Here is a 16,113-nt window from a genome sequence, read left to right on the forward strand (position 1 = left end):
TGTGTTAATTTAGTTCTGCAGGAGTAAATGTGCATGTACCTCGGGATGTACAATGGCTGTGTTATTGTGTGTGAATGTTTCTAATTGGTTTTTCAGTGAGGTGCTGTACATACAGAACATCAATTTGGTTCAGGGGCTGTCCGTTTAATTATTTGGAGCTCCGCAAATGTTTGTAGTCCTTTGCCTGAATGAATGAATGCATGCATGTATGAGTATTTGAGAGTGGCTGTATATGTAGCTGTCTTGAGCTGTGTGTATGTATGGTGTGTATGACTGCACGTCACAGTATGCCTCCGTGGTTGGGTTTGTATGTGTAGGTGTTAGAACTGTTATGCTTGGGGCTTTATAAATGGATGTACAAGCAGTGCTGTACATTTGTGGCTCTGTAAGAGTGTACATCTACATCTATGTAAATTGATGATAGTCTATTGGTGTGTGTCTGTGAAAATGTGTGCACCTATTTCCCTAGAGCTGTGCATATATATATTGATTTAACTGGGCCTTAATAAGTAGGTGTGTACCTGTGGAGGGCAATGAATGGTTATGGATTTATCTGAGTTTTTTTGTGTGGATGTATGCAAATGTGGTTACCTGTGTTATTGTAAATGTTAGGCTGTATGAATGGGTTTCCATATATCCTGTGTGTATTTAGGCTATCTGAAGGTGGTGCATTTGTTATTTAATTGGCTGTATTACTAAGGGTTACAGTATCTATTTGTGTATCTCAGGATTTGCCAGTAGATGACAATTTGAACTGCTGGGACATTTTTAAAGGGGTTTTATGCATACATGTGTGTACTTATAGGTCTGTGTGAATCAAGTGGGGAGGCGGCGGTGGTAGAGTTTGGGTGTGTCTGTATGTTCTGTCTTCCTGTCCACTTGTCTTGTATGGTTGTGGTATCGTGGCCAGTGTAGATGAATGTGCTCACTTCACTGTGAGACTGGACCGTGTGAATGGTTAACCGTCTAGTATTGGAGGTGGTACATAGGCACTTTATTCAGCATGTGGGATTATAGCTAATGTACATATCTGAATGTCACGGGCTGCATGCAGGTTCACTATGTGTTTCCCTTAGCAAACTTTTTGTTTTCTCGTTGGTGTGCACATTTAAGTCACTTCTGCCTTCTTCTTAACACTCGGCAGTACTCCAGATTCTTTCATGGCCTAGCTAAGCAATTGTCTCTATATTCTGTGCTCAGACACCACCAAAGAGGGATGAAGCAGCACTCCAGGAGGAAGAAGAGCTTCAGCTGGCCATTGCCCTTTCGCAGTCTGAAGCAGAGGAGAAGGAACGTTCGGTAAGTGGGTGTCGTGGATAAGCAGGGTTTGTGATGCAGCAGTAGTCACTCAGCGTATTCCACCAATTGTGCCCAGTGCAACCTTGTGTGTAATTGGAAGACCTGCTTCTAGTGGTGTAAGGGGATACTTTTTGCGAGAAAGACACTTAAGGGGTATACTGTTGTGATAGGAGGTTAAGTCAAACCTGAGTAGGCAGCACATTAAGAAAAAGGTTTGATAGTGTTTGCACTGTAGTATTTAAATGGAGTAATGAACAGGGGCCAAAAAAATCAAGTCACACTTTTATGAATTTATTATGGCTTCAGGCAGAGTATTCATTTGTAGAGAGGCTATATTTAAAAGTGCTATGCAATTAGAAAAGGATCAAGTGTTTACACACACGCCCGTTGATCACAACAGTGGTAAGCTCTCAGGGTGTTTAGACCACACTTGAAACCAGTTTGTCAACAATTACAAACACACAAAAATTACTTTAAAACAGTGGATAGTTCCCAAAGTCGGAGAATGCAAAAGATCTGAACCTAATTGAGAGCTACACTCCATTCCCAGAAGCAGTTCCTGATTTCTTAGCAGATAGAAGCAGGGTTGGTGAAAAGTCAACGAGCTACAGCAACACATTAATTCAGAACAAGATGAAGAATAAGGTCACAATGATGCCAGAGAAAGACAGTAAGTAGCTTAACATAGCATAGTACTCTTATAAACCTATCTAGGACAGAACAAGGAAATCTGGAGCTGGCAGGTTCATCTGGAAGTAACAAAGTGGTTCAAACAAACTAAGATGAAATTGGCAATAATGGGAACAAGGCTCAAGTTGAAACTGCAGACCTGGGTTGCAAAGGTTAAGGAATCATAACCCTCTTATGGCACAATGAGTCCTACTTTTCTTAATAGGTATAGTGCCAACTGGACACTTATGTGGGACACTGAGTGTTATTTACGTTGCCGTACTGTACCATAGTTCCAACCCCTACCACCATTAGCTGTAACCTTTCATTGCTTGCACTTAATGCCTAGAGAGAGTCAAATGCCCAAAGAGATGAACTTGATTTCCATTTTTGAGTGGATTTGGAGTAGAGTAGTTTTCATGACCCTTGGACACTATTAGTAAATACCACTTCTTCAAAGTATACTGCACAATAACCAGTGACTCTTCCAGTATCCCAAAAAGGGTACTCTTAATCCATAAACCTTTCTACCCACAGCAGCCCACTTACTTTCCTCACAGCTCCATCCCAGTTCAAATGAATCACTGTTCTGGTGTTCTAAAGAAACAGGGGTGAGACTTGAAGGAAGTGAGATGGCACATGAGATTGGCTGGTTTGGGATAAATATTTTCTTAAAACATGGAACCAGTGTGTTTGATCTTTAACCTAAGTCTTGTACTCAATTTATCCTCAAGTGCATTTGTGAAGACTGAAATGCTTGCCTGGTCATTATTTTTCTAGAAACAGAAGACCACCTATCCTATGTATCCAAAAGCAGAGCCTGTTGCCAGCACCACCTCCACTCCCACTGCTGGGACACTCTACTCCTCTCCTGTGGTAAGCTTCAACGTGGTGCTACTCTTCTCATCTGTGTCTTGCTTACCTTCACCATCGTCCCTTTGCAACCTCTACTTTTTTTTGTTAACATCATTTCACCCTTTGTCACACTGCTCATGCCACATTTCCTGTGTTCTGTTTTTATTACTTGTGTTTGTTTAACCTATATCTACTACTAGTGGCAGGAATCCTGAAATTGAATCCAATGGAAAGGGGGATGAGTGTTAAAAGTCGAGAATCTATCTACTTTGTGAGCGAAATATACTAATCCACTTTAAAGTGTGCATGTCAAGGGAGGTTGCAGGATTTCAAAGCCATGTGTGCTACTGTCAGATGAGTGGGGTTCCTTAGTGAGGTAGCTCTATCTGTGAGAGGAATGACTGAAGCAGATGGTGTTCTTGGAATTGTATCTTTTCCTAAATTGACTCATACACTTCTTTCACTGTTTCTCTAGAACTCATCTGCTCCATTAGCTGAGGATATTGACCCCGAGGTAAGTTGTGGTGAGGTAACACTTCTGGCTCTGGCTAGTCTTAAGCTAGTTTTTGAAAGCCAGTCTCTATTCTCTGTCTGCTTATATGACCATATCTTGATTTCCTTTCTATTTCTCAGCTGGCTCGGTATTTGAATAGGAATTACTGGGAAAAGAAGCAGGAGGAAGTTCGTAAGAGCCCCACTCCTTCCGCCCCTGCACCTATCATGATCACTGAACCAATTGCTGTTACGGGGGAGGTCCATGTGCCGCCCGTTACCGTGGTTAATGTCGTGGAGGTAAGGGATTGTCAATGTTTTGGTCAACTGCATTTTGCTCATCCGGGTGATGAATTATTCCTTGCACCTCTGGGAGGCAAGTTGTAGCTGACCCATTTTAACCTAAGTAAAGCATGACTCAACATTGAATTGGGCCCCTTTGTCTGGGAACAGATGTTTGTCATGTATGCTCAATAGTTGGGCAGGAGCCCAAATTCTGAAAAATCTTTGAATAAATGTTAGTTTCAGGAGTAATATCAGACTCTTGTTTGACTTTTCCACTTACCTCCCCTCAACCATCTAGCAGTAGTACCAGCCCACACTCCATCATACCGGTCTTTCACTTATGAGCACCAGTACCAAGTCCTGCTTGGCCCGCTTCATTTCCCTCTCCAACCTGTTGAGGCAGTACACTCCTTCTAAGCTTTAATACCAAGCCTGCTTCACGTCCTACTTCCATTCCACAAGCAGTACTAAATCTACATGAGCACCTTCCATTCTCCCTCCCCCACCCCCCCAACACCATCAGCAGTGCCATGGCGTGTGCTCACCCTGACCATTTTCTCCAGTCTTTACTTAATGCAGCAATACCTGGGCCTGCATGTCTTCTCTACATCCTACTCCACAGCAGCAGTATATGGCCAAGTTCTAATCTCTTAATATCTCAGTTGCTGGATCTGAACCTGCAATATATTCACCTCTCACTCAACCCGCCCTCCATTGCAGCAGCACCCTGTCATACTCATTACCCCCCTTCACCACGACCAGCAGCAGCACAAGCCTGTGCTCCGTATACTCTTGTTAGCACACCTCATTACCCCCCTTCACCACGACCAGCAGCAGCACAAGCCTGTGCTCAGTATACTCTTGTTAGCACACCTATCATAACTACAAGATGTCCTGACCACTTAACTACACACTTCCACAACCCTTGCAGCTTAGACATCATCACATCTCCTCTCCTTCCATTAATTAGACCCTGCTCCTAATTTATTCTCTCCCTCCAGCAGCAGTACCAGAATGGAGATTCAGAAGAGAACCATGATCAATTCTTGAAGGCCTTGCAGAATGCAGTCACCACTTTTGTCAACCGTATGAGGAGCAACCACATGAGAGGCCGAAGCATCACTAACGATTCTGCGGTGCTGTCCCTTTTCCAGTCTATCAACAATATGCACCCCGAGCTACTGGAACTACTCAACCAATTGGATGAGCGCCGCTGTATGTACTTGTGGTAGAAGTAGGGAAGAGGAGGCTTCGGTGTAGTAGGAAACTGGACTGTTGATATGTGGTATGTTATGGAGGTTTGTGATCTGTGCTTTTTCTCTTCCCCTTTAGTGTACTATGAAAGCCTTCAAGACAAGCTGGCGCAGATCCGCGATGCCCGTGGAGCTCTGAATGCCCTCCGGGAGGAACATCAGGAGAAGCTTCGCCGTGCAGCAGAAGAGGCAGAACGTCAGAGACAGATACAACTGGCACAAAAACTGGAAATCATGAGGCAGAAGAAACAGGTAAGTGGTGAATATACTGTTGGATATGAGGATATTGACCTGTTCACAAGGTATCCTCCTCCCTTCCCAGCTTCAAGGCTTGATGTGGATTCTCCTGTTGCTGAAGGTAATGGACCTTTTGCTACTTCACAAGGCTATCTTCTAAATTAGCCCCTTCTACTTGCTAAGGCATGGTATGATGTGTGAGCCCTCTACTTTACGAGGTCAAGGGTGACCTTGGTCTTTGCATTGTGAGGCTAGTTAGGTTCACATACTCTGCATCGTCCAACCATCTAATTGTTGGGTAAACAGCATCTATTTTAATTGAATGTGCTTATTTGGGTGTTAGAATGATTCATGATGTTGGTGTTTCACCTTCCATAATGTGCCACAAAGTAGATGTCCGCTTTTGATTGTGTTTCCCTCATCAGGTTTGGAAGCACATACACTGTCAGGGGCATACTAACTTGTTGGACCACAAACTAAGCAGTTTATTAGGCTAACTTAATACCACTCAGATTTATACTTCCTGCTGTCTTTTAGAGGTCAAACAGGGACACAACAGTGTAGTTTTGCTTGAAGTGTAAACATAGGAAACACAAGGAGATGATGGACGGAGTACTGAAACCTTTCATACACCCCAGCCACAGATCTGGGTTGAATCCATGATCGTTCTTTAGCTCACTTTGCCACCCCAGTTCAGACCCAGCCATATGCAAATCAGTCGTGACCCTGTTCCTTATGGGAACAGTCCAGCTCTAATTGCCAAGCCAGGTCTTCCCTGGACGGGAAACAAGCATACTGGGACCGGTTTCAGGGTAACACCCTTCGTCAGCCAGACTAGCTTGAAACCAGGGGCAAAGTGAGCAAGGGACCCACGTCTGGGCATACATACCCTGCCAACTTAGGTCAAACAAAGCTAAAGAACGATGATGGATTCAACCCAGATCTGTGACGGGGGGTGAGTGTCTAAAAAGTTTCAGTGCTCCGTATATCATCTCCTTTGTGTTTGCTTTGTTCGGGTGACCCAAACTACCTCACTACACACCCTACCCTTGGTCGTCTAAGCCTCTACGTCTCATGGCGCATTCCCTTCTGCTCCCCAGGAAAGGGAATCCAAGAGGCTGGACAGTTGGGGAAAGAAAAAGGTTTCTTCCGCAAGCCTTGCATTGCGGGAGGGTAAACACTACATGCTTATTTGGCCGTTTTACCCACAACCCCTGCGTGGCTCGTTCCGACCACTTGGGTTGGGAGGCCAGCCGTCTGGTCAAACGGCCAAGCATATGTGTCCCCCCCCCCCCCCCCCCCCCCCCGCCCTCCTACACCCACCACCACCTCCCCAACCCATCTTCTCCCCAGCACCTTCAGCCTCCAAGCCCGCCTAGTATCGCCCTTCCACCAGAACATGGGTGGCAGGATCTGCTATCACATTACATCGGAAAGGTGGGTCCTCCAGATAGTCCGATGGTGCTACTACCTCCCTTTCAAGACCATCCATGCCTCCATCTTACGACTGGCTGACGAACGATCATTTGATTTTAGTCCGGGAGGAAGTTGACTCTCTTGGCTAAGGGAGCCTTAGAGAGGGTTCCGGTGCAAGCAAGAAGTAGGCTGTGGTGGTGTTCCCGTTACTTACTGGTTCCGAAAAAGGACAAGGGCAATCATCTCATCCTAGACCTGCGAGCCCTCAACTACTTCCTCAAAAAGGAAAAATTCAAGATGCTCACATTAGTTCAGGTCCTGTCTGCCCTGGACCTCGTAGACTGGATGGTAACGTTGGACTTGCAGGATGCCTATTTTCACATGCCCAACCTGCCTGCCCATCGGCGCTACCTACATTTTATGGTTGGCCACAAGCATTTTCAGTTCACTGCGCTCCCTTTTAGCCTTACCAGTGCCCCTCGGGTGTTCATCAAGGTGTTGGAGGTGGTCGCAGCTTATTTGCGCAGATCAGGGGTGCCAGTCTTCTATCTCGACAATTGGCCGCTGAAGGCGGTCTCGCCCGATTAGTTGTCTCCCACCTCCAGAGTACGGCGAACCTCCTGCATTCTCTGGGGTTCACTATCAACGTGCCGAAGTCACACTTGACTCCCTCTCAGATGCTCCCTTTCATCTGAGCCATTCTGGACATGGTGCAGTTTCAGGCCTATGCTCCCGAGTGGCGAGTCCAGGATATTCAGGCTATGATTCCGATATTTCAGCTTCTATCCTGGATTGCGGTGAGACTGACTCTGAGGCTGCTGGGCCTCATGGCCTACTGCATTCTGCTAGTAACACCTGCCAGATGACATATGCAGGCTGTGCAGTAGGACCTGAAGTTCCAGTGGGTGCAGCATCAGGTGAATCTCTCAGACATGGTCAGATCTCGGAGGGCACTGCACGAGACCTGCAGTGGTGGCTGACAAACTGTGTGTGGATCACAGGCAGACCCCTCTACCTTCCCCAACCAGTAGTGACAGATGCATCACTCCTGGGATGGGGTGGCCATCAGGGAGAGGTGGAGATCGGAGGACTCTGATCTCCGGTGTAATTTGGACTCCATATCAACATGCTGGAGCTTTGAGCGATTTGTTTGGCATTGAAAGCCTTTCTAACCCCCATCAAGGGGAAGCTAGTGCAGGTGTCCAAGGACAACACCAGTGCCAAGAGGCCCTGAGTCTCTGGACTTGGCTGGAACAGCAGGGCATATCCCTGGTGGTTCATCACATGGCAGGTTCTCTGACCACTAGGGCGGACGAACTCAGCCGTTGATGTCTAGCGGTTGACGAATAGCGACTCCATCCGGAGGTGGTGCAAGGTCTCTTTCAGCAGTGGGGAGAGCTTTAATTAGATCTGTTCGCCTCCATCGAGAAAGCGTAATGTCAGCAGTTGTGCGTGCTGGACTTTCCCAGGCGACTCTCGCTCTGAGACGTTTTTCGTCTTGAGTGGAGCTCAGTCCTCCTGTATGCCTTTCCGCCCATACCACTTCTGCCCAGAGCACTCCAGAAGATCAGGAGCATCTGGCCCCAAGTCATTCTCGTGGTTCCGGACTAGGCTCAGAGAGTTTGATATCACAAGCTTCTCCAAATGAGCAATGATCCTTAGCTCAGGCTGCCTCTTCGGTAGGATCTTCTGTTGCAGCAGCAGGGTAAGGTCCTTTACCCAAACCTGTTAACTCTACTCCTTGCTCGGAGATTGAGTGGTTGCAGTTGATAGCATTCATCCTTCCTCCAGACGTTTGTAATGTTATTTTGGCAACCAGGCGTTCCTTCACTGAGACAGTGTACGTCTGCTAATGGAACAAATTAGTAATATATTGTTCAGAAAAGTCTATTGACACCTTCTGATGATTTGCTTTTTATTTTGACCCTTGCTCAGACTGAAAGGGTATCTGTCTGCTTTCTTGAGGCTGCCAGACCAACCCTCCTTATTTAAGTCACCCACTTTACATAGATTCCTCAAAGGCCTTGTACATATGTTCCCACCTGCCCCTTTCATTATGCCTCAGTGGGACCTTAATTTGGTTCTCACATTCCTGATGTGTACTCCAATCGAGCCCCTGCATAAATTGCCCCTTGCGGCTGCTCATCATCAAAACAGTCTATTTAGTGGGAGTCTCATCTGCCAGGAGGGTGAGCAGGCTGCAGGCTTTATAGTACATTTTTGATGATCTTCCCTGACCAGTTGCTGCTTCGCACTAAGGCCTCTTCCCTTCAGAAAGTGGTAATATCATTCTATGTGGGGCAATCTGTCACCTTGCCCACTTTCTACGCTCCTCCGCACCCTTCTAATTAAGAGGAGCGACTTCACCGTCTGGACCCAAAAAGAGCATTGTTGTTGTACCGTGATAGCACAAAAGTGTTCCGGGTGGACAACAAACTCTTTTTGGGGTACGTTGGAGCGGATAAAGGTTGTGCAGTACAGAAGAGGACCATCTCATGATGGGTCATCCTCTGCATCAAGATTTGCTGTGCTCTGGCAAAGAAGTAGCCTCCTGAAGGCTTAAGGACTCATTTCACCAGAGCTAAGGCTGTTTACTACTGCTGTGCACCGTGGAGTCTCAGTCCTGGAAATCTGTCAGGTGGCAACGTGGGCATCCCTGCACACGTTTACCAAGCATCACTGCCTGGACAGCCAAGTCTACAGGGACCGCTATTTTGGCCCCTCCGTTCTGAAGGATTCTCTAATCTAACTTGTCCGCAGTCCGTCCGGAGTATTGCTTGGTATCTATTCAAAGGTAAAGAATCTGCGGCTGGATGTCGCTATCAGATGGACAAGTTACTTACCTTTGGTAGCGCCTTATCTGGTAGAAACATGATCTAGCTGCAGATTCCTTACCGACTCACTCATCTTCCCCGCACTGCGCACAGGTTTCTAGGGTCAGGGCTGATCTCTTTCAGAGCCCTAGTTTTTCCAAACCACACCAAGGTCTGCACACTTCATGGTTCTGCGCTGCTGGCTTGGAAAGCCGTAAAAAGTAACTGATAAGAGCACGCTGAAGTGGCGCCTAAATAGGTGACACGAACGTCACTTATGGCGCGGATTCCACAGACGATATCATGCCGAGCCGACCGACCGCCACCTACTGGTGTGCTGGGGTATTGCTCAAAGAAAAACCTTCCGGATCCAGTCAAAGGTAAGGAACCTGCACCTAGGTCATGTCTCTACTGTGAGAAAGTGGCTCTGTATATACTGTTCCCTAATAGGTACAGGGTGTACAGAGTCCACAGTCCCCCAGAGGCTGATAGAGGTCAAAGTTAGGTATGACCTTACTCTCAAAAGTGGTAGCTTGGTCGAGCAGTAAGGCAGTACCAGAGGACAGTGTAAAGCATTTATTGTACACACTCAGTCAGCAAATGGTTTCACACACTCAATAACTGAACTCTAGGCCAATGGTTTATATATATAAAATATATGCTTGTTTTATTTTTAGAACCACAAAGGGGGTAAAAATATACTTTCTCAGAATGAGAGATTGAATATAAATACTTTTGTCTTAAGCAATAAATTTGTGTAAACAGTCACAGTTGGTTGCAATAAACAATCCTATTTCCTAAACATAACAATGCATTGAGCTCAATGGTAAATTCAGGTTATTTGTAATAAATTACTTTTCAGATTACTTTTGGAATTCCAGGTCTGGCTCCTAGAACCAGCCTTGGGTCAGTATTCAGAATCAAGTGATGAAAGTCGACTTAATAACTGTAATGATTTTTAAATAATATTTAGCTATTTCAAAAGTTAGCACTTAGAAAATATTTCAAAGAAAACATTCAATGGATCTCTATGGCAAGAAATTCACATTGCAGGTAGAGTACTTTATCGTTACTTTAGTAATCCAGGACTGGGTGCTTAGACCCAGGACTGGGGTCCTTATCAAAAGCAGGTAAGTAATTTCGTTTGCAGAATTGGTACGATTTTAAAAGAATATTTCAAATTTGCAAAAATAGACACTTATAAGAAATTTCACAGAAAAGCTGACAATGGTTTCCTATGGGAGAAAAATGAGTTAGAGGTAAGTATAGTTGTGAACACTTTTCAGAGTCAGGGCTGGGCACCAAGATCCAGCACTGGGAGCTCACCTAGGAGCAGGTGAGTACATTCGTTTTTGTCACTTGGCTGATTTTTGGTGAATTTTTGCAGTTTTGAAAAGTTCACACTTAGAAGATTTTTGAAGAAAAAGCCAGTCAATGTTACCCTATGAGGAAAATGAAGTTAGCGGTTTAAGGGTAAGTACTCGACTGGCAGAGTTGAAATTCCGGGCATAGACTCAGGGGTCCCCCAGTGTCAGGTAGGTACAGTTGGTTCACCCTCAGCGGTTTCAGGACGGCCGGGTGCAGAGAGAGTTGGGCCCAATGTTATCCTATGAGGGATAGGGGGGCCTTGGTTGGTGGCTGCTGTCTGGCAAGCCACGCGGCTGTGGGAGCTGGGCTCCTGGTCACTTACTCAGGGCAAGTGGGGAAGTAGGTTAGTGTAGAGAGGGCACTGCCAGGGCCACTCGGGCGGCTGGGTGCAGGGTGCTTTTGAGCCTCAGGGCGCTCAATGGAAATCAATGGGAATGTTCCGGTTTGGAAAGAGGCTGCAGGCTCGGGGACGAGGATGTTTCAGGTGCCACCACCACTTCGAGAGGTAAGTTGGGTAGTTGTAGGTTAGGTGGGTACCCCGGGATTGGGCACAGGGGGTCGCAGGGCGCCGGGTGCAGGGGTGCCTTTTGACGTCGGGAATCTTACCCTCTGGTTGATCGCGGCTGGGGTGGCACTTGGTTCTGAGGCTGCAGGCTTCTTCCAGGATGTCGAGGGGGGTCCTTGGGTGCCGGACTCTGGGTCACAGTCGCCGTGGGGTCGTCCTCTGGGTCTTTGTCCACTCCGGCACGGGCCAGGCTTGGCTGGTGCAGAGTGTGTTGGGTCCGCGGTCCCGGGCTGGTGCCAGGGATAGCAAATAGGTTTCTTGAGTAGAGCCTCTACTCGTGGGAGTCCCAGGGGCTTAGAGCTAAAAGGTAGCCAGGTCCTCCGGGGTTGGTGAGGTTGCTGGCCACGAGGGATGCCGCGCTGGTGCAGGTTCGAGAGTCGACAGGCCGGTAGGGCTGGGGCCAAAGCAGTTGGTGTCTTCTCCTCTTTTTAGCAGCTGCAGGGCAGGTCTTTGTTCTTCTTGCTCTTCTTGTAGTTTTCTATCTGCAATCTAAGGAAGGAAGGTTCAGGGTGCCCCTAAATACTAGATTTAGGGGCGTTACAGGTAGGTGAAGGCCAGGGACCAATGGGTCCTTGTCCTGGGGTGGGTACACCCCCTATCCTGCCTCTCTCCTGTGGGAGGGGTCAGTAGCCTAATCCTGATAGGGTAGGGCCTCCCATCTTCAAGATGGCGAGAGCCCGGAGATGTGCTTCACCTCGCCTCCCCCACCTGAGGGGTGGGGTGGGCAGGCTGGCACATCCCCTGTCCTTGTATGGGGTTTCCGGCCAAGCTTCCCGCCAGAGTGGGGGGTTGCAGTGGCCTGGGGAAACTCCAAATGGCGGCCTGCCTTTGAAGCTTCCCTTTGCTCATCCTGGGGGAGGAGATTTCTCACCTCACCCAGGATGTGCATTGTTGCAGGCCCGGGAGAGCAGGGGCTCTCCCACCCAGGGGTCCAGCAACGTGTCTGCTGTGTGGCAGCCCGGGCAGCCTCAGAGCAGACGTGGATTGTAAGTTAGCTGTAAGGGGGCATCTCTAAGATGCCCTCTGGGGTGCTTAGTACATTAAATCCTACACTGGCATCAGTGTGGGTTCAATGTGCTGAGAAGTTTGATACCAAACTTCCCAGGCTTTAGTGGTGCCAATATGGTGCTGTGGAGCTCGTGTTTGACAAGCTCTCAGCACCATGTACTCTTAAATGACAGCACTGCACTTACAGTGCTCAGGAATGGACCCGGGTACTGTAGGGGCACAGGGCTCCTGCTCCTGTGCCCACACCATAGGCGTAATGCACCCAGCTAGAGGGGTGGCTGACATATGCCTTGGCAGTGTAGGTGATGGGCATGGTACACAGTGATGTGTGCCATGTCGACTCTTTGTTTTGTCCTGCACCCAGACACTCAGCCTGCAAGGGCAGTGTGTGTGTAAGGGTACAGGGCCTCTGAGGGTGGCACAATGAGTGCTGCAGCCCTTAGAGGCCTTCCCTGGCCACAAGGCCCTGGGTACCTAGGGTACCATTTACTAGGGGCTGACATGTGGCTAGGGTTTGCCAATTTGGAGTTTGTGTGGTTTAAGGAAGGAACATAGGCCCTGGGCACCTGATTGGCAGGAACCCAGGGTACACTCAATCGAAGTTCATTCAGCAATTTAGCAAAAAGTGGGGGCATACCATGCAAGAAAGATGGCACTTTCTCACATCTACCAGATAAGTCTTTACCAAAGATAAGCAACTTGACTGTTTTTGCCATCCACCCGCTCTGGGCATCTAAACATTTTTTTTGGCACTGAAAAAACATAGATACCAAAATGGACAAGGCAAGTACGACTGATGGAGGAGTCTTATCTCCACCGAGGAACTTTTTTTGTTTTCTTTTTAAGTTAAGCAGCAGTATGGCATTAATGCTACCCCAGCGATTTGATGAGCGACTAGCTGTGGTGTTTTAATCTGTATTTTCACAGGTAGAGGAAGGAGTAGCACTGCTCTCTAATGAATGCTTCTTCCCACAGTTTCATCGCCTTATAAATATCGTTGAACAAAACTGGATTTGGCAATTTTTTCCCTAGCAATACCTCTGATGCCACCAGGTGTCAATGACTTCAGCAGTAGCTCTGCTTGCTGAAACCTATGACATCAGAATATATTGCGTACCATATGGCATCAGTTCCTGTTTTTCTGCGAGTCCAGAGCTGCCCTTGATGCTTTATCAAATAACTTACTCCGCTTTTCAGCAGCAAGTGGTCAGGTGTTTCCTCCAAAGATTTCAGGATTTAAAACCTGTCTCGTATGTCACAAAAAAGTCTTTACAAAAATATCAGGGTGGGGAAATGGACCACTTGTCCTGTGTACCAGGGTCTTTCAGTTTATGTGGTTGGGCATCCTTAAAAAGCCCTCATATACGTACACTGGCGTAAGGCGGTATATCTTGATTATCCGCCGTAGTGTATCGTTATAGCATGATCATTGGGCTTTTTATTGTCCAAATGCTAACCTCCCCATGGAGGAAGACCAACTGGTTGTGCAGTAGTGGTCAGAAATAACGGAACGAGGGCGTGCTCGTGCTCTGTGAACTGTGATGTTAAAATTCCTGAAGTCAAATCCCGTGTCCTTTATTCTTGGGGTACTTGACAAAGGGAAATTAAAAATGGTGTTTGTGCATGTGAATAAACTTAATTATTAGTTTAATGCACTGGTATGAATCTAGTGTTATCTAGTCAACATGTTTCAGCCCCATGCAGGGTCTAGAGGCTTTCGTCAGGACCAAAGGGGAACGTCAGAGTCAGAACAAGCAATTCTGCCTGAGTAGCCGCAAATGGCACTCACCTAACTGACTGACACCCTGAATGAAGATGTCCAACTTGCGAAACAAGGAGCAGATACAATCGGTCTGACCTCCTTAAATCGAAGGTGGTGAGTACTAATCTCCACCTCCGGAATACTTGTGGAGAGCCTACTAAAGCCCCCCATTTCACCCTTTGGTCCTGACGAAAGCCTCTAGACCCTGCATGGGGCTGAAACATGTTGACCAGATAACACTAGATTCATACCAGTGCATTAAACTGATAATTAAGTTTATTCACATGCACGAACACCATTTTTAATTTCCCTTTGTCAAGTAGCCCAAGAATAAAGGACACGGGATTTGACTTCAGGAATTTTAACATCACAGTTCACAGAGCACGAGCACGCCCTCGTTCCGTTATTTCTGACCACTACTGCACAACCAGTTGGTCTTCCTCCATGGGGAGGTTAGCATTTGGACAATAAAAAGCCCAATGATCATGCTATAACGATACACTACGGCGGAGAATCAAGATATACCGCCTTACGCCAGTGTACGTATATGAGGGCTTTTTAAGGATGCCCAACCACATAAACTGAAAGACCCTGGTACACAGGACAAGTGGTCCATTTCCCCACCCTGATATTTTTGTACTAACCTCTGGAAGCCGAATGGACCTCTGCTTCTTTTTCCCTCCCCCCTTTTGATATACTACAAAAAAGTCTTTGTCAGACCCAAATGATCCTTTGTGGTGCATAAGCCACAACCATGACTCGTGGCCTACGGCGCCTATTGACACCAAAATGGTATTAGGGAATGGAAGGCCAAGTTATTTTTGACCAAGGCCCACTTGCAAGGGTTCTTCTTGCCCTTTCCAAAAGCATAACGTTCGATCAGAAGTAGAAATCCTCTTCTGTGAGGCAAGGTTTCCATCTCCTGGGTTAATTTGACACTGTTCTGGGATACTGCTGGACTCTTATCGACTATCCTGACATTAAAAAAGGTCCTTCAGCATTGGATCTTTCATAGATTCACATTCTTAAATTATTACCCAACACCAGGCTAGAGACCTACAGTAGTCAATTTTACCATAGCAGTATTTCAGCATGGCATCTGACGTTGAAAACAAATGGACAATGTGGCACCAGAGAGCCACGCACAAACATGGCCACATGAGTTGCGAGCACTGCGGATCCAGTTTAAAATAATCTTATGAATAGTGCCTGAGATTACATATCCGACTGTAAATAAACCTGCCAGGGGACTGGGTGACGCTGAGAACTGGTTGCTGTCTGCCGCATACAGACTGAGTGCTCCTGATGTTAAATTGAGACAGGACCAGGTGGGCTTATGCAACCAGAAGCATTGTGGTTGAGGGTGACCTTGCTGCTCTGTACCACTGGTGATCCTGCGACCTGGGTCGGCGGCCTTCAGACCCTCTGAAGGCTCCGTAATAGGACCAGGCTGTGCCGACCTTCCTGGGACCTGCAGTCGAGGGGATTGAGCCATGGAGTGAGCGCCAGGGCTATGCATCTTCTGGAAGCTGTTCATGTCCCAAAACGTATTTTCTCTATGCAATTTTGCATAGGGTTTTTAGACACGACTACACAGTGAACCGCTAAATGGAATTACACCAAATTTGGCAGAAAGGTAGATCGTGGTCCAGAAAGATATTTTTGTAATTTGGTGTAAATCTGTTGAGTAATTTTTAAGTAATTCAACTAAAAGATCTATGTATATCTAGGGACGCACGGGTCCGCGGATCCGACAGGTATAATGCTGAGGTGTGATTGGCTGCCAGAACTTCAACCAGGAAGTGGTGGCTGTCATCTCGGGACTCTGCCAGACTCCCAAGAAAAGTTTTTTTTTTTTTTTTTTTTTTTTTTTAAACACAAGGGGGCAGGGCAGGAAAGCCTATCCGCTCCCTTCCACCCCCTCCCCCCCCCAAGCCTGGTGGTGGTGTCCCATAGGCCCCTCCTGGGGCCATAAACTTTTATTTGTTGTTGTTTTTTTTTTAATTTTGCCGTGACTTCATTGGGGATCTGTGGCTCCGTGGCAAAATAAAGAAAAGAAAAAATAAGCCCAGTCTCCAAGTCTGGTGGTTG

General features: G+C 47.0%; 1 protein-coding gene across 4 annotated transcripts in view; it reads left to right on the forward strand.

The window, feature by feature from the left end:
• Positions 1-16,113, forward strand: part of HGS (hepatocyte growth factor-regulated tyrosine kinase substrate) — a 289,334-nt gene that overhangs the window by 123,263 nt on the left and 149,958 nt on the right. For 2 of the 4 annotated variants that reach the window (XM_085617506.1, XM_085617508.1), the window contains 6 exons: positions 1,201-1,299; positions 2,749-2,844; positions 3,299-3,337; positions 3,457-3,615; positions 4,602-4,815; positions 4,933-5,105. In XM_085617506.1, coding sequence (XP_085473632.1) covers positions 1,201-1,299; positions 2,749-2,844; positions 3,299-3,337; positions 3,457-3,615; positions 4,602-4,815; positions 4,933-5,105 — 780 coding nt within the window. The remainder of the gene's footprint in view (positions 1-1,200; positions 1,300-2,748; positions 2,845-3,298; positions 3,338-3,456; positions 3,616-4,601; positions 4,816-4,932; positions 5,106-16,113) is intronic. The other 2 variants (XM_085617507.1, XM_085617509.1) reach the window with 1 other exon arrangement.

This window comes from Triturus cristatus, chromosome 7 (genome assembly GCF_964204655.1).
Source record: "Triturus cristatus chromosome 7, aTriCri1.1, whole genome shotgun sequence".
Lineage (NCBI taxonomy): Eukaryota > Metazoa > Chordata > Amphibia > Caudata > Salamandridae > Triturus > Triturus cristatus.